Raw genomic sequence first — 18124 nt, 5'->3', positions numbered from 1 at the left:
TCGAAGGGCGCCGTGCCGGAGGCAGCAGCAGATCGGCGTGGAAGAGGGAGGCCGCGGGCGGGCGGGCGGGCAGGCGGGCGGAGGCGGTCTCTGCGCCACGGTCTCGTGACCGCCGCGGCTGGACACGATCAAGGACCGGAGGCTCGTGGAAGTCGTGACCCTGGGGAAGCTGTCGCCGGTAAAGCTGCTGGGGATGAACAAGGGGCCGAGCTTAGGTAATATAATGCAAATTGTCACCAGCTAGTTAGCAGAAGAGCAGTGACCCTGCCAGTCAATCACGTGGGCGACGGTTTCCGGCCACACGGCGCGCCACACCACCACCGCGTCGATTTGGCGGCGCAGGAAGGCCGGCGGGACCCCGGCCGGGAGCGGCGTCGCATTTCGATGCGACCACAGCGGCCCGGTCAGACAATCGAGCGGCGGCGGCGGCGGCCCGCGGGCATCGCCGGATGAATCTCGACCGTTGCGCGAGGATTGAACGGCTCTCCGGGACCTAGGGGGTGGACGGTAAACGAAATAGCGTCCGCCCTTATGGTCGCGGCTCGCCGCGACTCGGGCTACGCCGGCCATCGCTTCCTGCCGGTGAGCTGGGAGGCGGCGAGGGAAGCCAGGAAGAGGGGCCGAGGTGCCTGGGATCCCGGCGGCGGCGGGCGACACGAACCGCCCTGCACCATGCGAGCATTGCCGTCCGCGCGCGGCCAGGCGCGACGACCGCTGTAGGAGAAGCGATCATGGTTGCTCCTATCTCCCAATCGAAAAACCGGAGGATGCCGAAGCGCGCGGTGGTCGGTGCAACGTGAAGCGCCGAGGGGCGCCGCGCCGGAGGGAGCAAGCAGGTCGGTGTGTAGGCGGTGGGGGTCCAGAGCTGCGGTGCCGGCGACGGCGCGCTCGCATGCGCACGGACCGCGCCACAGCAAGGGGCACCGAGCGTCGCGACTGTTGGTCCTTCTGGTCGCTCCTGAGGCCTGCGCCAAGCATCCAGCTTTGGCTCACTATCCGAGTCCACGCATCGCGTGTGCCACCAACGAGCGGAGCGCATCGCGTGTGCCGGCCACCACGCCGCCGGACTCAGCAGCCGTCTCTCCGCCCTGGCATCGGCGCCACCCACAGGCAGACGGAGACCGTGCCGCAGTTACGTTTTGGATAGCCTCTGCGAGTTTCGCTGCCCTCAACACAGGCTGAGGCACCTGACTGAGGAAGTGACAATGGCACCATGGTTTCCTTTACCTTCCATGGCCGGTCTTCACTGAGAAAAAAAAAAACACAGCAGCAACAACAGCTACCAAGTTATTTCAACAGCTCAGATAAGTTGGTTACTTGTTCAGGCATTCAGAGAGAAATAAAAATGCAGTGGGTGTAGTGAGCCAGCTACTGCAGGATGTGAAATCGATTACCATGACAGCTGATGGTGTAGCTTGGAGATTCAGAGCTAGATTGAGTTTGCGTTTCGATTTGGATAGGCATTTCGGAGCTTCAGAACCGATGGCACGCCTGCACGGCAGCACGGGTGGTGCCTCCATGACGCCAAACATGCTGATACGCCTCCCTCGCAGTTACCGAACGTTCTCAGTTTGGAGTCACCGACTGCGCAACGCCGATGAATTGGTCCGGGAGATTCAGAACCGTCTCGGTTGAGCTTGGGCGCGCGCGCTATGCCGAGCAGCGAGCAGCCGTTCAGGTCGCTTGCCAGCTCCTGCCACCTGCTGCACGAGCCATAGGAAGCTTGGCGGTCGGGCGGTCGCAGTCGATGGAAACATGGGGCACCCGCGTGACACAAAGGAGGAAAAGCGAAGGATGCGGACGCCGGGTGCGCCGGAACGCGACGGCGCTGCGGCGACTAGCGGTGTGGCGCAGAGGACGCCGCCGTTTCCAGCGACACCAGGAGCGGTCGGTGTTTGGCCACCTTTGCTGCATGGAAGACGGGGGGCGATGAAAAGCCGACGGAGTAATGAGGAGGGTCGTAAGAGACGGCCGGAGCGCGGCGGTGCTCGGCGAGCGCCGTCGTGAAGCGGTCTCTCAGCCTCGGCCCTCGACGTAAGATGTTAACGAAAGAAGTTGCATTGTTACCACTTCTGCTGGCTCCTCCTGGCTTATCGATCTTCTGATGAAAGTGGTGAGTACGTGACAGCCCACGGAAAATATATTGCCTTGACTTCTTTTATTTGATCCGGAGGAATATTTCTCACTTGAAGAGGGCATATTTTTTTCTTGAGCAGAACATTTACAAATTCAACTGATAGATATGTCCAACAACTGACCAAGTACGGTGTATGTATGGATCGCCTCATGTTGAGTAGATATGTTTTAGTAATTTTGATGAGGGTTACGTTAGAAAAATCCCTGAAGCAAAAACCTCCCAATTCAAAGATGAAATAATGTATTTATATTGCTTAATTTGTATGATATAGTTTTTCTGATTGAAGCCAATTAGATGGGGGGGGGGGGGGAATAGACTGATGCTCTCAGCCTTTTTTCTTCTCCTTTCTTTGAAAAAACTCTTTTTTTATTCCTTATTTTTTTTTCCCCAATGGAGGCAGCTCTCAGCCTCTCAGCCTCTCTGTTCACCACCAAGCCGACACGAGCCCACAACAAAGATAAGGCCTGCTGCCAACCCGCTGCAGCCCCCAGCTCGCGCGACATGGCGCCCACCCGCTGGCCCCCGCCGCCGCTCCTCCTCCTCTTCCTGTTCGCCGCCGCCGCTGCCGCCACGGCGACGACAGAGGATGCATCCGGCCCGCCTCCATCACCGACGCCGTGGCCGGAGCGGTTCCACGCGGTGATGTTCACCAACCTGACCAACTACTCGGTGGCCTCCACGGGCCCGCCGCTCCGCATCACGGACCTCTACTACGACTGGCCGCGGCGGCGCAACCTGAACCTGGTCCGCCACCAGCTCTCCGCCGACCCGCTCTACGACGTGGAGTGGAACAACGGCACCAGCTTCTACTTCAACTCCTCCACCTGCCGCGTCGAGCGGTTCCCCGTCGGCGTGCTCCCGCCCTGGTGGCTCTCCGGGGGCGGCGCCGAGTACATGGGGCGCGGCGTCACCGGCGGGATCGAGTGCCACGTCTGGGGCAAGGCCGGGTTCATCGTCTACTACGAGGAGGCCAGCACGGGGCGGCCCGTCCGCTGGAACTTCATCGACGGTGAGTGCCAGCAGCCGTAGCGACGGCCACCTGGAAAATTTTTGGGATGGATTAGACGAATTAATGCTCGCCGATTGTGCGTTCAAGAGCACCTGCAAAGTGGCATTCACTTTAAAATAATCTAACGCGGTGTCCAATCTGCAGTGACGGGGATCGAACAGTTCGTGATGAGCTTTGAGCCCGGCGTGGTGCTGGAGGACGCGCAGTGGCAGGCGCCCGCGCATTGCTTCCCGGACGACAGCGAAGAACAAGGGAAGGGCAATGGCCATGTCGCAAGCAGCAGCGATGAGGTCTGGGATGGTCTTGCGGTGGCGAGCAGGCTACTCAGGAAGCTTGCAGGAACTGCAGCAACGTCTTGATTGTGTTATACTACGCGACATCTATGCAACTATCTAATGCTGTTTGTTCCTGTCAAAAACATTAGATATATGCTCCGAGATGCATGTGTTGTGTGTAATCTGTGCAAGAAGGAATAAATTAATGAGAGGCACATCTAGTATTAGAAAGATTTATAAAGATGAAGCAGCCTCTTCAGGTTGGGTGGGCTAAGAAGCTGGTTTTAGTTGGTTCAGAACAAAGATGCAGCTTCCAGGACTAAATCAAGCATGCTGTGGTTTGGAAGCCCTGATCTGAGACGTGGTTCAGGTCAGTAAATTGTGAAACCACGCTGTGTGCTTCCAGATTCATGCCTCATACACCACTCACGGATTCAGGTCAGAATATGATCACATCTCATAAAATTGCCTCAGAAATGTGAACCCAAGCAGGCAAACGAAAAGACACCGAAAGTTCAGTACAGGAGCTACAACGTATTTTTTTCAATGGAAAGGAGCAGATAGCAGTAGGAGAGCAGATAGCAGTAGGATCATTGCCAGTTTTGACTTATGTCATACAAACTGAGATATGTCATAGATTGGTTGATCGTCTGCTTCTTAACTCAGAGATCTAAGCTGCTGGATAGAATAACAAAGTAAGAATCTGAAGAGCATCATAAAACAGTGCCGCATTGGATGACAATTGACTCGAGATGAATTCGTCAAAAGAGTTCATCACAAAATGTATAAGAACTACAGATCCTGAACTCATTGTCTTTCTAACAGAAATATATTAAGATGCAAATCCCCACGAAAGAAAAAAAAAATGATTCGTTCCATCAAGCAAAGGTACATTGAAAATAGCAGATCGAACTACTCACAAGTCACAATGAGCATCGAATTCAAAATGGTGATCGAGGTATGCACAGATAGAATTCAGAACCGAATTCGGATGGTGATCGGATATACGCAGATCGAATCATGGCAAAAACCAAATTAGAATATGACCATCAACCAAACGAAGCTCAATAAAATGTGTGATTCAACTTCTTCACCACAATGTACTGCAAAATACGCATCTGTATCTCTCCCCCAAACGAGCTCCAAATACCAAAATAGTATTTCCAATAACTCAATCAATAGCTGCCCAATATTTCTTTACTGACATCTACTAGATAGGTATATTGCATCACGATATCCACATTACGCATCCAACAGAGGAAGCACCTCCTCCTCTCCCGGAGATCACACAACTCAGAAGAGAGGCGCTCCAGCCCTCAGATCCTACGAGCGGACGACCTGGGGTTGACCCTCCTCTCCTTGACAGCCTGCGACACGGTGCCGGACGCGGCGGAGGCCTTCTTCATCTCCTTGCTGCTTCTGAGTGAGGACCTGGGCCCCAAGCCCCCGGAGCGGCCCGCGGCGAAGTCGGCGGCCGGCATGGACCTCCTGACGGACTCGGCGCCAGTGGTGGCGTAGGCCTTCTTGGCGACGCGGCGCTTGGACAGCTCGACGGCGACGCAGGGGTCCTCGGCCATAGCCTCCGGGTCCAGCGCCGCGGACGCGGAGTCCTCGTAGTAGGGGAAGCCGTGCTTGCGCTTGAGGCGCTCGTCGCGGCGCGCCGAGTAGAGGTCGTAGAGCCTGCCGCGAACGAAGAGCGGGCCGGCGGCCGGCGTGCCCGCTGCCCTGGCCACCGCGGCGAGGTTGAGCGCCACCAGCTCGTTGTGGGCGTCCGCGCCGGCGGGGAGGAGGTTCTCCTTCTCGGCGGACCCCGTCACCGCCGGGGGCGTCGACGGCGCCGCGGCGGGGAGGACGTTCTCCTTCCCGCCCGGCGCCTTCGCGAGGGGCGACGCCGTGGCGGGGAAGTCGAGCTTGGCGCGCGTCGGGGGCGGGAGCGCCGCGGCCGTGGACGCGCGCGCCGGGCTCGGCTCGAAGCGGGCCGGCGACGGGAGCGCGGAGATGGAGGCGCGCATCGGGCTCGGCTCGAGGCGGATCGGGGACGGGATCGCGCAGATGGACGCGCGCATCGGGGCCGCCGCCTTCTTCATCGACCCTGGTGAGGTGACAAGGAACGCTCGTCAGATCCACCCATCATCGCTGATGACCCGAACGAAACCAAAAGGGGAGGATAGGGGATCGGAGGGCCCCGTACCTGGCGGCGTCTTCACGGAGGAGGCCGGCACCAGCGGCGGCCGCGGCACGCGGTGCGGGCGCGGGCGGAGGCGGCGCGGGGAGACGGCGAGCGGCGGACGCCGGTCCATGGGGCGGTCGCACGGAGGAGGTTGCTTGCTCGGGTTTGGAAGACGATGCGAGGGGAGACGAGGAGGTTTTTAAGCGGAGGGGCGGCCGCCGGCCTGCCGGGCTCTGGCTCCTCCAACGGTCGTCTCGGCTCTCCAGTCTCCACCCTTTTCGAATTGGTCCTGCGTCAGCGTGTCCGTTTCTCACGGCACGTGGCCTGGATGCCGTCACTGACGTGCGGGCCCTCCGGGGCGCGGAGGCGCGGCGTGCGCGGCCGCTGATTTGTGCGGGGCGCGCTGTTTATGGTACGCTAATCACGGCGGTTTAGGGTGATGATGGTGGTGGGTCTGGCGTGGTTATTACGGTAACCGCAACGTTTGTCTCTGCATTGAGTGCTCTCCTTAAATCTCCCGTGCCCAAAGGTTGCAGGCTGGAGAGAACGGCTGGTAGAAGGCCGACGAGGTCACCACGAGTTACATGCGTTGCCTTGCTTTGTATGCTTTTGTTTATTCTTGTTTCATGTAATTATCAGTCCATTTTCTTCTGTTTTCTTCCTTTTCCATCTGAACTTCGGAATCTTCTTTTCCTTTTCCCTCTTCCTATGCCTCTGCGCGTGTGTGGTGGTTTCGGCTGATCATACTGTATCAAGATCAAAATCATGCAAGGAAGCTGTATCAAAGATATGCAACAAGAAATGCGTCAGCGTGGTTTCTGCTGAGCCCAACCCGAGCTACCTGTATGCGTATGCAGCCCTCCAAACAGCCTAAACATGGACTTTATGTACCGGCAGTTCCTTCTTTTTGCTAGGAAAAAGGTGCGACATAATAACATGATATTACTGTTTTCCATGATATTAAAGTTATCCGTGTTATGTCCAGTAACAGAAAACACACTCTAAGAAGCATGGAGTGCACTGAGGCTCAAACGACAAAACTCAACAGTCCAAAGTCAAATAGTTCCTGGATCCTCATACTGTTCAATAAAAACTTACACAGCAGTCTATAAACCACTCGCCCCAACAACCTAACCTGAGTATACAATTTATCCTTCATTACATTCTTATGTTGGCTTGCTGTGGAACAAAGTACTTATACCTCTATACACACTACTTCTACAAAAGGTGACAAGGGGTGGTGACGCCTGGAAATAATAAATGAATGAACGTCATCTACAATCAGCAAAACTGTGGATCTCAGGCTCAGAACATCCTCTACCCAGGCTTGACTGTGTGAAATCTTCGAAAGCAATGCCACTTAACTCCGCTAGAACGAGAATCTAGAAAAGAATGAATTCGGTGTGGTTGTACCATCTGACAACGCAGCAGCTTGTGAAGAAGCCACACTTGAGAAGACACCTTGCTGGCACTTCTTGAGCTGCCAAGTTTCAAGCAGGAAATGTCAAACTCCTATTCAAATTGACATGAATAGAACTGAGGCTCTAAGGCACACCAGATGTAGTATACCATGTTGAAACAAGTAGCCATGCAAAAAAAAAACATCAGCAGTAAGAATAAACTTCTACGAGTACCTCGTCAGGACTGAATTGTAGTAATGTCGCAACCACAGGCAGCAAGGCCCCCACTTCCCCTGTGACAAAAGAATCCTCATTAAAGTTTCACATCATCTGTTAATACTCACATATAGCAACTAGAGACACTAGACAGTTTCAATTACCTGTTTCAAGAAGCTTTAGAATCACATTCTTGAGATATGTCATATCTATTCCTTCTCGCTTTTGTGATCTCTCCATATTGCGAAGCTCGGTTTTCAACATTGCTTCCTACAGTAAAGAACAGGCAAAATAAGACATGCCTACTTGAGGCCTCATGAAAAACAAGATATGTCAAATCCATAACCAATAACTCTTCTAGTTTCAGTTTAATCATGACACAAGATATATTTAAGGGCAAGATTACAGACACCAGAAATGATAAAGATAAAAAGATTGACATCAGAGTAACTCAAAAACACAAAGACCAAAATAAACTGACATTATAAAGTGAAGCGCTTATTGTTAAAAAGACCTGCGATGAAACAAGGGGATGAAATCAACATCTTAACTGGGTCTTGTTTTCTACAACTAAATATCAATTATCTATTTTAAAAAAATCGTTATCTTAATTTCTAGAGCACTTAAGGTGAATTCCACAAATCCTTATCATGTAAAAACCATTTAATGTGGCAAATAACTGAAAGCACTACATGCTTATTTGGTTCAAGCAAAGTTCGAAAACTTCCCCTTGATAATAAAGGGGTGAACATTAATGTGCACATGCTTTACTCGTGTAAGTGTAACATCCCGCTCCAAAATCTGCTTATGGTCCAGCTCCTCACGTGGAACAGGCCCGTATACACATAGCACCTCTATTATACTTTCGTCCTTGCTTTGTGTAAAAGGGTTAACCCAGAGGTGCTATGTTTGGAACGACAAGGAATATAAGCTGGTCCTCACCCCCTAAACTTCCAAGGTGGTACTAAGCCACCACAACCACAACTGGGCCACATGGGCCAACTACTACTACTATGAAATATTGGGCTGGGGAATTACAACTCGTTCATTGCCTCATAAATTTCCAAGTACTAGATCTGCAGCGCCTGGTATTCCAGAAAACAAGGGATATTATAGAGCTTATGGCATGAGGATTAAGCCTCTAGTACTCGATCCAATACAGTAGCAACTAAAATTCAAACCCATTTTTCACAGCAACAGCAACATGGCCAAGTATCCAAATTGTTTATACTGGAGAAAAAACATGACTTCAGTATCAGCTGGAGTGTAGAAGAACAATAGCAACTGCAATGCTAGTGCACAAGTCAATTAGCTAAATAGGCTTAGCAAAGCTACTTCAGATTCTAGGAATAACGACTGAAATTATGAGTTAACATGGATACTACACAGTATGGTTCTTTCATTGAAGAAATCATGGTAATAAAAATCAAATCTATTCCTAACTGACATTCCCTGACTATAAATGTGAGATACAGAATGGCCAGATCACACACCTAGACAAAGTTACACAACTAAAAAAGTGTCAATAACTCAACATCTCAAATGACCCACCTGTTGATCATGAAGACGGTTTTCACGCTCGAGCTCCTCAATTTCTTGCTGAAAAAAGAAAGGAAAACAAAATCTTATCCACTTGACACCACAACTGGGAAGCACGTGAGGAAATCCTGCTAAGCTGGTAACTTACTTGAAGCGCTAAGATATGCCTCTGTGACTGAGCCAATTCTTCTTCTCGTTGTGCTTGTTGCCGTGCAAGAAGCTGAAAATGTGGGCATGGAGTATAAGTTGACAATCTTTCTCATCTAAGTAAATTCATTCGGTCAGTGTATCAGTAACCAAGAAAGTGTTCTAGTTTGAATAAATAGTTGAAAATTTTCGTACAAAATCAGAAGAGTGCAAAAATATCAATTAATTCCAGTTGCAAAATTTTATATGTATTCCCTACTTCTTCTTCAGGAAATTGGGAAAGTACCAGAATTTGCTGCTCAGCCAATTCAACACTCATTGTATCCTTGACGGGTCCTGCAAATATAAGCCACTGACAATTAGTGACAAACAAAAAATTCAGCTATTCAACTAAGAGGAAGGATACAAGAGAGAATGGACAATGAAACGTGATATTGACACAACAAAATTACCTTGATTTTGGCAATAATTGTTGCTAACCTGTGACATCAATGCAATAATATCATCAACGTTATCTCAAAATAATAGCTCTTATTTTAAATTTTGCAGAATAAAAGGTATCATAAGGGAAGAGAATTCTGCAATACAATGGTGAACGTAGTTAGTAAGACCTTGTTTTGATGCAATGTTTTTTTTAAGAGTTTCTGAAAAATGCTATCGTCCTGCAGAATACTTTGGTTTTGGAAAACTAGATATGCTCCGTTGTAAGTATTGTATCTCTGATTTCTAAAACTTTTTTTTCTTGATACCACATTTATCTAAACTATAAATCCAAATAGGCCCCAAGTGTTTTGTCATTATATTCTTGATTTGAAGTGGCAGCTGGTATATATTCTCTCCATAAGTAAATTTAAGATGTTCTGTACATCAACACAATCCCCAGTATGGAGCTTTGACTACTATCTTACTATAGATAATAAATGAATAAAGGTAGCAATGAGTGGGTTAAGCTAAAGGACTTACTGGTGGTTTAGCCTCTAAAGAACGGTGAAGATCCCTGTTTTCCTTGAGTAGTTTAGCTATCTCTTGTTCCTTGTCTTCAATCATTCTATCAGCGATATCACGGAATGATTGATGCTCTTCCTAAAAACCCAAGCATATATTAAAATCCTGGATCGAAAACATAATAAGGGCATGCAGATAGCATGAGCAATGTCTAGGAAGAAACCTTCAATTTCTCGTATTTTAGTGTCAACTCCCCTAAATTCTTTTGAAGTTCATCGTCAACATGGCCATTGCTTTGAGCTTTCAAAGACTCGCATTTCACTGCACCATCCGCATTCATAATTTTGGTCATCATTTCCCATCAAAAGAAAGGAGATATTTCTGAAGTAAATAGAATTAGCATCTTACATCTCCAGTTTTCCTCTACACTTGCCATGTTTTTCTCCCACGATTCTTTTTCTGTGATGAAATTAGAAGAAACAGAATCTAACTTCTTCATTACATTCTTTAGCTTTTTCTCAGCATCAGCAAGAGCAATATCTCTGAATGAAAATAAAAGTAAAGAGTGAATACTTGGCAAAATAACAACTCACAAGCAAAGGTTGATGGAATGACATCAATGCATCAGCTAACAGGTTTTTTGATATGAACAACAGTAAGTTAACAACAGAGTACAATAGTAATAACATGCATAGTCTGCTTGTTTGCTACAATGTATACTGCTTTGCTAGTGATCTCCAGGCAATAGTTAAAGTTAAGAGAACTGCAGCTACTGCCTACTGCAGGTAGCATATTTGACGAACTAAGCTGGAGGTTCATGTGAAGCACATCAAGCGCTGATGGAAGCCTATCAGATTTCATTTTGCAGAGCAGAAAGTTAAGTGCTCCTACCTTGCCTCAATCTCATCGCAATGTCTGGATTGCGCTTCTTGAAGATCATGGATTGCTTTATCTCGTTCTGCTAAAGCAACTGCCACCTCCTTTTCGGCTTCCTTGATTGAAAGCAATAGCAATCAATTATACCAGTCTGAATCTTCAGTTACATCAGATATCTAGATAAAAGGATGGCATACCCTTATTGCCTCTTCATGTTCTTTAACCAAATCTGAACTTTTAGCTGCGTTAAGCTCAGCATCCTTCTTTTGTAGAAGTGCATGTGCCCGGACCTTGTACGCAGAAAATTCACTTTCCAATCGACTAATCTGCAAAGTTTGAAAGGCTTAATTTGAAGTTCCTTTTATATAATTATAAGTTGCAGCACATGTCATATATTTCAAAAAAAATTCAATGAAAACAAGTCCATTTTAATGTATTCCCCAGGCTTAAAAATAATCATCTGTGTGCCAAGCCATGTTTTTCACAAGCGAGTTTTCTAACTGAAAAGGTAGAAGGCATCTTTTAAGGGAAATATACATAACACAAATATGCAATTCAGTGTTGCGTTCAGACTATAAAAGAATTCCCTGTTTTTATTCATCCTGCATCTGTACTCCAATGTCCCTACTCCAACCTCAGCATAGAAGCTCGTGATATTAATGGACAGCACAATGCGCATGAAATGATCAAAGATTTGCATGCGCTGAATATTGCTGTCACCTAGATAAAAACAAGCTATCATGAATGATATGACTATAATTTAGTGACAGTAAATAATGTGTAGCTTCGCCACCTAATACAACTTATAACCTGGAGAGAAGGGCTACAACTAAAAGGATGGAAAGAAGGTTCTTCCCATCCGCTACTTTACCTTATACTGTGTACAACGAGCAGGGAGTGAAAAGTTAAAAAGTGGCACTAAGGAATGAACTATATGAACTCTTCTAGCTGCGCAGGGCCTAGACATATATGAGCCATGCAAAACTTGCAATAAAAATATCAGGAAAATTCAGTTTGCTTCATGTTCACTAAGTTTAAGCTCATTATACCAATATACCTCTTGTTTCGCTGCCATTAGATCAGAATCTTTGGTTTGTAACAACTGATTTTGTGTTGACAACTCTAACTCCAATTGACCTGCGGAGTATCCAAACAGGTTTATAGATGTATCAATATTGCACCAAAATCAAATCGGGAAGTCCTAGCAAACTTACTTTTAACTTTGGCAGATTCTATTTCAGATTTAAGGCATGTATTTTCTGATGCTTCCAGCTTTGACCTAAGAGATTCACAAGTTGCCTCCCAGCTTTGCCTTTCTTTTTCCTGAGTAATTATAGAAGTTAGACATCATAAGTGATCTTCTAACAAGCAGAAGCAAGAGCTGTTCAACAGTCGTCTCGACTAAAATTAAAATTATTCTAGTGATGGAGTGGTAAAAATAGAAGACAAGCCAACAGTAATGCCTTGCTTTTACTGGAATCAGTCACTTCTCAAATCAACTGATCGCAGTGCAAATTAGTGAATTATGCAGCAAGCCCATGTACGAGACAAGAACTGAATAAAGCAGGGAATATGTAGAAATATGGTTGCATGTAGAGAACATGTGACAGTAAATTAAAATTAGGTGAGGTCTACAAGCTGTAAAAACTTATTAAACTTCAGGTTACCGTACTCTACTAAAAAATGACCACATGTTCTGTCCCCTCTGAATAATGGGCAGAGTTTCTAAGTCACAGAAGTCTTTTTATTCAGCATTTCTTGTGCCGTTATGCCAGCCTCAAATGCAAGCAAGCAGTAAGCTCATCAATCTAAAAATCATGATAGTTTATATGAAACTCAGCATTAGAAGTACTGCTGTTCATATGTCTGCCAATTTGAATTTGGCATTTATGACAAGGGATGCTCAACTTTGTACAACAATGGTATGTATCAGCACAAATTAGAGAAACATACATGTTCATCTTTTAGATGAGCAAGCTCTCCTTTAACCTCCTCCAGAGAAGCTCTAAGCCGGGCAGCTTCACCCGTTGATGCTGCTTCGATTTCAGCTATTTCTGAGTCTTTCTCTGTTAGCACTGCCTGCGAAAGTATAATTATATGCAAAAATTCAAGTTAACTATGGTTGTTTATTATAATTCACCATTTATTCCCAGCATACTGAGATCAATCTGTTCAGCATATTTTGCAAACAATAAAGCAGACCAAGGAAATGGTACTATTACAAAGCATTTAGCCAATAGCTTAACACAGATTAAAACTAAATGGAAATGATAGTTTTATGATATATAATGATGCTATTTACTGGATCCAATACCTGTAGAGACTGTATGGTTTCAGATGCCTTCATCCTTTCTGCAGAAACTTCAGCTAGCTGTGCCTGCAAGCTTTCTAATTGCTGAGGACAGAAATGAAGCTAGGTTAGATTACCATCTTCTTTTTTTTGAAATCATGCTTTTGAAATTGAATTCCTGAATTTCTCTCTTACCTTCTGATGCTTAGCAGTGAGCTCTGAAATTATTGCCATCCTCTTATCTTCAGCAGATTGAAGGGATCCTTGAACTTTCTCTAGCAACTTTACAAACATCACATCAGTGAATTGTGTATTTGTTACATAAACCTATGTAACACGGATACGGATGCATGTATCAGTATCAACATGATACGGATACGCGGATACATCAGTTTTCTAAAATAAGCTAACACTATTATATTAAGAGTTCTGTAGATTTGACAAAAATATCACCAGTTTAGCTCAGAAGAAAAGATAATTGCTAGGACCAAATACATCAAGATCCTATCATACAGCATATATATTAGACTGTTGAAATGAGCAAGAATCTCTTACAGTTTCACTTGCTTATTTCAGCTTAGACATATAAACCAACATTTTGGAAATAAGTAGCTGAATTCACTCAGTCAAAGTCATCCTAATGCTAGCTAGACCTATATCCCCCCTTCCGCTCTTCATATAAGCACCAGATAGGCAGATAGAAGATCTTGGTACCCGCCTAAAGTCATAATAGAATTTTTAGGATTTCAACTACATGCCCTGCAACTCTTTAATCTTCTTAGGCCATGCATTTCCACTTTCAAAGATCATCAAACAAAAAAAATGACAAAAACCATTACATTGCAATATTGCATACCTGCTCTTTTTCAAGCACTGATTGTTGCAGTTTCTCAAGGGAATTGTTTCTGGCCTCCAAGGCGAGACGTGTCTCATCGAGGTTAGCTCTCAACCTAAACATAGTTTGCATTAACTTTTCAGATGTATAGTATGTTAAATCAACATGTTGTGGAAATCTACATGAAAGGACTGCAAACATGATTTGCATCAGCAATTGAGGAGCTACAGGTATAAATATAGGACTATAAGTATAATGGAGGACCTGCCATCCAACATAGTCAGGTTTCTTATAACTATACCACTCAAATCCACCAACCCCAAGGGAGGGAAGATGGCATGTGCATTGTACAATGACATTAATAAAGTTGCGTACTTGTTGTTCACTGTCCGCAACTGCTGCCTTTCAACATCCATTGACCGTAAGGCCTCACTAGCCTGTTGACGAGCACGTTCCAGTTCCTGTTGTGCCGCTAATTGCAAAGAAGCAGCCTGCTCAGCCTTCTGATTGACTTCATTAAATCGAGCTTCCAGATCATCTTTTTCCTGTAATGTGTTGGAAGAGACACTAAAACTCAACTGCTTCTTGTTTCACGTGATATAAAAATTTAGCATGTGGCGGCAATACATTGATATGTGACATTCATGACACATGAGAAACAGGCAGAAAGAATCAATTACACCATGCCTTTCATTGAATCAGATTTTAATTAGTTTGTTTTCAACATAAGGTGCAGATAGGGCAGCGGAAATTTCCATATGTAAGGAGAAGACCAAAGCACCAAACTTTTAAAAGATCTACTATTCTCAAGCTAATGTGCAGATAGGACAGCTGAAAAGTTGATTGCTACCTTTTGTATATCTTGTATACGTTGTTTTGCACGCTTGTGAAGCCTCTGGAACTTAGTGTCCAGCTCAACATATTTGTCGTCACGTTCTTTAAGTTCCTTTTCCATTTTCTGTTCAGCTACATGCATGGAACTAGTGATGAATTAGATTCTGAAACAAAGAACAAAAACAATAGCAGCAAGGACAAGGTTGTATGATAGATTATAATGATATAACAAGGTGTACTCTGATCAAGCTAAGATACAGCAATTCTATAAATAAATTCATAAAAGCAATCATGCACATGTTTAAGATGTGATTGGCTCAGAACTGTCATAATACATACATAGGGGAAGCTCCACCAAACGGCAGTGATTCTTTTAACTAAACTAGATACTGGGAGCTAACTAGCTTCTCCTGATTCACTTCCCACCCAGAATCACTTGCTCCATAGAGTTTATCTTAGAGAAACACTTTCAGCCACAGGATCACTAGATGTCAGTAAATAGGCTACGCAAACTGAGTGATAGCTCAGTGGTTGGGCAGGCGTTGGTCCTGCCAGCCGACCAGGTCTCGAACCCTGGTATTTGCACCAAAAAAAAAACCCTCGTCTGCCAAAGCACAGTTGGGTCCGGCCCTGGTCGCTGATCCCCCATGTGCGTGGGTCGCCCATTCTCATGGGTCTCGGGCACTGTGTACGGATGGGACGGGGGTTCGGGGGTTTTCTCAGCCTGTGTGAGAAGGGTCTTCTTTCTTAACAGAATACCATGGGGGGCGGTCTTTCCCCCCACAGGTCGAGTCGGTAAATAGGCTACAGCTAGCATTGTCTGTAACAATGGTTCAGCACTTCCAAGTAATTAAGGTTAACTTTCATACAAACCCTTTTTTCACCTGCATATTTCTGCCAAAAGAGGCCTGCCTGTTGGGGTATTTGTTACATTGTTACTTATGTCATTAATGACTTATTAGTGTATGCTGATCAGAGAAACCTCGTTCCCACCAGTTCTCGATGAATCCGCTCCTCTGCAAAACACGATTTTTCTAAAACCAACAATAGCCTAGCCATTGTGATTGGTATGCTAGTTTGCCAACTTGTATTTTATAGTCACAGGCATACATTAGGAGGAGAAGTTATTCCAATAATATGGACTAACAGACAAGTTCAATAGCATATCTGCAGCCTGCAATTATGCTGGATGAATCAAAGTGTTAGCAAGATAGGTCTTACTGACACACAATGAAGTTTTTCCCTTGGTGGTACATACAGAAAGATTTTCAGTTTGGTAGAGTTTTCAGTTTACAACAAGCAAAGACAGCTTGTCACTTGCAATGTGGCGAACTAGTAAGGAAAGCAGGGATAAGACATGAGCTTAAAACATAAGCTTAGCAAAAGTGAGAGTCGTTCCAAGTTCATCAGTGTTCGGTGGCCGACTACACTTCATCAGCGAAGGCTCAAGAGCAGTGGCAGCTAACCTTGGGAGAGCTTGGCGGTGAGCACCTGGACCTTGCCGTCGGCCTCGGCGTAGGCCACGTTGACGTGCTCCAGGGCCTTCTCCGTGGCCTCCCGCGTCAGCCGCTGCTCCTGCACCTCCCTGGTCAGCTTCTCCACCTGCTCCTTCAAGCCCCTGACGAGCTCCGAGCCCTCGTCCGCGCCGCCCGCCGGCCGGGCGCCGCCAATCTGGGACCTAAGGTACTCGTTCTGGAGGCCGACCTCCATGACCTGCCGCGCGAGCTCCTCCTCCTCCTCGGGGTGGGCCCGCGCCGCCGCCTCGCCGCCGCTAGCCGGGCTGCCCTCCCCCGCCGGCACTTCCTGCGCCGGCGGCGCCCTCTCTTCTTCTGCCGGCGCAGGCTCCGCTGCCTCCGCCGCCTCTTCCCCTTGGTTCAGCACCGGCGCAGCGCTCTCCTCGGGATCCATCTCGCCGAGCCGGATCCAAATCTGGTCCGCTCGCGGGGATTGGACCGGGAGGGTTTGCGTCCGTCAAATTGAGGGTGAGGCGGGAAGAGATTATGGTTTACAAGGAGAATGAAGCCGCGCGATCTCGGCCGGCCTCGGCGGAGGGGGAGAAGAGAGGCGGGGGACGGCCGCCGTCGGTGGCAAAGAAAGGAGGGCCGGAGGAGAGACGAGGAAGAGGAGCTGGATCGCGGCCGTGCCACGTTGGCTGACAGGTGGGGCCCTAAGATCAGGCGGCACTGTGGCAGTGGCGTGAGATGGCTGCGATGGATGTACAACTCGGACTCGGAGCATGGACGTGGATCTCACGAGTCCCGAGGTCAGCTCCAATTTCAAGTTTGAAGTTCCTTTCAAAAAAACACCAAGTTGAAGTAACTTTATAAAAAATTCAATTTTTTAAAGGAGAAAGAGGCCGAATTCATTAGCATGCATTCTTGCGGTTGCAGGATACGCTGTTTTCATTCGCTTATACTTAGTATAGAGTTTTTTTTTAACTATTATATTAGTCATGAAAGTAAACATTCCATAATTAAATAATTTTGTACCATCAATATACAAATGCACAAATGAAAAGAAAAAATATCCTTGGTGTCGGTCAGTACTACCATCGTCGCATGCTGTATCCAACCAAAGCCTTTTTAGGGATCTCCCTTATCATATAAGAAGTGTGTCATTGCTTTTTAATAAAAGAATGTGACCACATTTCCAAGCCATCCTCCCCAAAGTGGGAAAGAGACCAAATGTCCCACTTAAATTGATTAATTGAAATCAAAGGGCATAAAACAAAATAGGGGGAATATTTCGGCCAATCAAATGCGCGAGCGAGGAACAATAAGGTTCAATAACGTTGGTTAGTTTTGTGGGTACCAGCAGCGAATGATGGGCTGCCTGCCGATGTTCAAAGCTTTCAGAGAATCTACCAAACCCAAGTCATTGGAGGATGACGCGGCCAAGGCACACGGCACCAACCTGATGACCTGAATTCTGACGCAACAACTCTTCCCGTCCATCACGATTCACAAATGGCATCTCGGACTTTCTAATTTTTACAGAGGGTTCCATTTTGCTCCGGATAAATTATAGTCAGTTTCGCTTTTCAATGAAGGCACCGCCTATCCAAAAGTGTTAGAGGCGACGAAGCATTTCTTGCAAAAAGAATGTGGAAATCTTGGGAAACTTTCCACGAGACAGCTTGTTACGACATTGATACACTCTTTCTCCCCATGAATATTCCATTGACCAATAATTTTTTACTCAGAAATATAGCCAGAGGCGCTGTACAAGCAAGCTTCGCAGTCAAAACTTGAAGCTTCGAGAGAGCAAGCTTCCGAATTTCAAACAATAATATTTTATTTTATCAAAAATAGAGACATACAATAATGTACACATGCGAGCTTGTATATATATGAGCTATATAAGCAAAATTAGGGCGCATTTGGCACGGCTCCGACTCTGATATTCATGCATAAATGATTTGGAGTTTGTAGAATTGAATGAAAGTGTTTTA

The 18124-nt window shown here is 46.6% G+C and overlaps 3 protein-coding genes across 4 annotated transcripts; 1 reads left to right on the top strand and 2 right to left on the bottom strand.

The window, feature by feature from the left end:
* Positions 1 to 2541: 2541 nt before the first annotated feature.
* On the top strand, positions 2542 to 3664 carry LOC112881645 (uncharacterized protein At4g14100-like). The gene is made up of 2 exons (XM_025946434.1): positions 2542 to 3146; positions 3291 to 3664. Exons 1-2 carry the CDS (start codon positions 2639 to 2641, stop codon positions 3503 to 3505), a joined length of 723 nt encoding a protein of 240 aa, XP_025802219.1. The 5' UTR covers positions 2542 to 2638; the 3' UTR covers positions 3506 to 3664.
* Positions 3665 to 4544: 880 nt separating this feature from the next.
* On the bottom strand, positions 4545 to 5867 carry LOC112882792 (skin secretory protein xP2-like). The gene is made up of 2 exons (XM_025947939.1): positions 5613 to 5867; positions 4545 to 5513 (listed from the first exon to the last, which is right to left on the bottom strand). Exons 1-2 carry the CDS (start codon positions 5719 to 5721, stop codon positions 4738 to 4740), a joined length of 885 nt encoding a protein of 294 aa, XP_025803724.1. The 5' UTR covers positions 5722 to 5867; the 3' UTR covers positions 4545 to 4737.
* Positions 5868 to 6612: 745 nt separating this feature from the next.
* LOC112882259 (protein GRIP) lies at positions 6613 to 16805 on the bottom strand. Of its 2 annotated transcripts, none has more exons than XM_025947271.1 (21): positions 16140 to 16805; positions 14690 to 14805; positions 14215 to 14384; positions 13861 to 13954; positions 13200 to 13286; positions 13029 to 13109; positions 12668 to 12793; positions 11929 to 12037; positions 11772 to 11851; positions 10912 to 11040; positions 10730 to 10830; positions 10247 to 10380; positions 10062 to 10159; positions 9857 to 9976; positions 9346 to 9373; positions 9180 to 9229; positions 8895 to 8966; positions 8759 to 8806; positions 7372 to 7477; positions 7226 to 7284; positions 6613 to 7071 (listed from the first exon to the last, which is right to left on the bottom strand). In XM_025947271.1, exons 1-21 carry the CDS (start codon positions 16579 to 16581, stop codon positions 6961 to 6963), a joined length of 2361 nt encoding a protein of 786 aa, XP_025803056.1. In that variant the 5' UTR covers positions 16582 to 16805; the 3' UTR covers positions 6613 to 6960. The 2 variants fall into 2 exon arrangements, with proteins under 2 accessions (XP_025803056.1, XP_025803057.1); XM_025947272.1 differs by having other exon boundaries at positions 14690 to 14819; positions 16140 to 16269.
* Between the last annotated feature and the right edge of the window lie 1319 nt (positions 16806 to 18124).

Source organism: Panicum hallii, chromosome 2 (genome assembly GCF_002211085.1).
Source record: "Panicum hallii strain FIL2 chromosome 2, PHallii_v3.1, whole genome shotgun sequence".
NCBI lineage: Eukaryota > Viridiplantae > Streptophyta > Magnoliopsida > Poales > Poaceae > Panicum > Panicum hallii.
This window is presented reverse-complemented; position numbering and strand designations above follow the sequence as displayed.

Excerpts from the sequence above, each read along its gene's own strand:
- LOC112882259 (XM_025947271.1), bottom strand. The coding sequence starts at position 16,581 with ATGGATCCCGAGGAGAGCGCTGCGCCGGTGCTGAACCAAGGGGAAGAG. Across the intron at positions 14,806-16,139 it reads CACCGCCAAGCTCTCCCAAG|CTGAACAGAAAATGGAAAAG; the intron begins GTTAGCTGCCAC and ends CCATGCATGTAG. Across the intron at positions 9,230-9,345 it reads CAATTATTGCCAAAATCAAG|GACCCGTCAAGGATACAATG; the intron begins GTAATTTTGTTG and ends TTATATTTGCAG.
- LOC112881645 (XM_025946434.1), top strand. The coding sequence starts at position 2,639 with ATGGCGCCCACCCGCTGGCCCCCGCCGCCGCTCCTCCTCCTCTTCCTG. Across the intron at positions 3,147-3,290 it reads CCGCTGGAACTTCATCGACG|TGACGGGGATCGAACAGTTC; the intron begins GTGAGTGCCAGC and ends TCCAATCTGCAG.
- LOC112882792 (XM_025947939.1), bottom strand. The coding sequence starts at position 5,721 with ATGGACCGGCGTCCGCCGCTCGCCGTCTCCCCGCGCCGCCTCCGCCCG. Across the intron at positions 5,514-5,612 it reads CTCCGTGAAGACGCCGCCAG|GGTCGATGAAGAAGGCGGCG; the intron begins GTACGGGGCCCT and ends TCACCTCACCAG.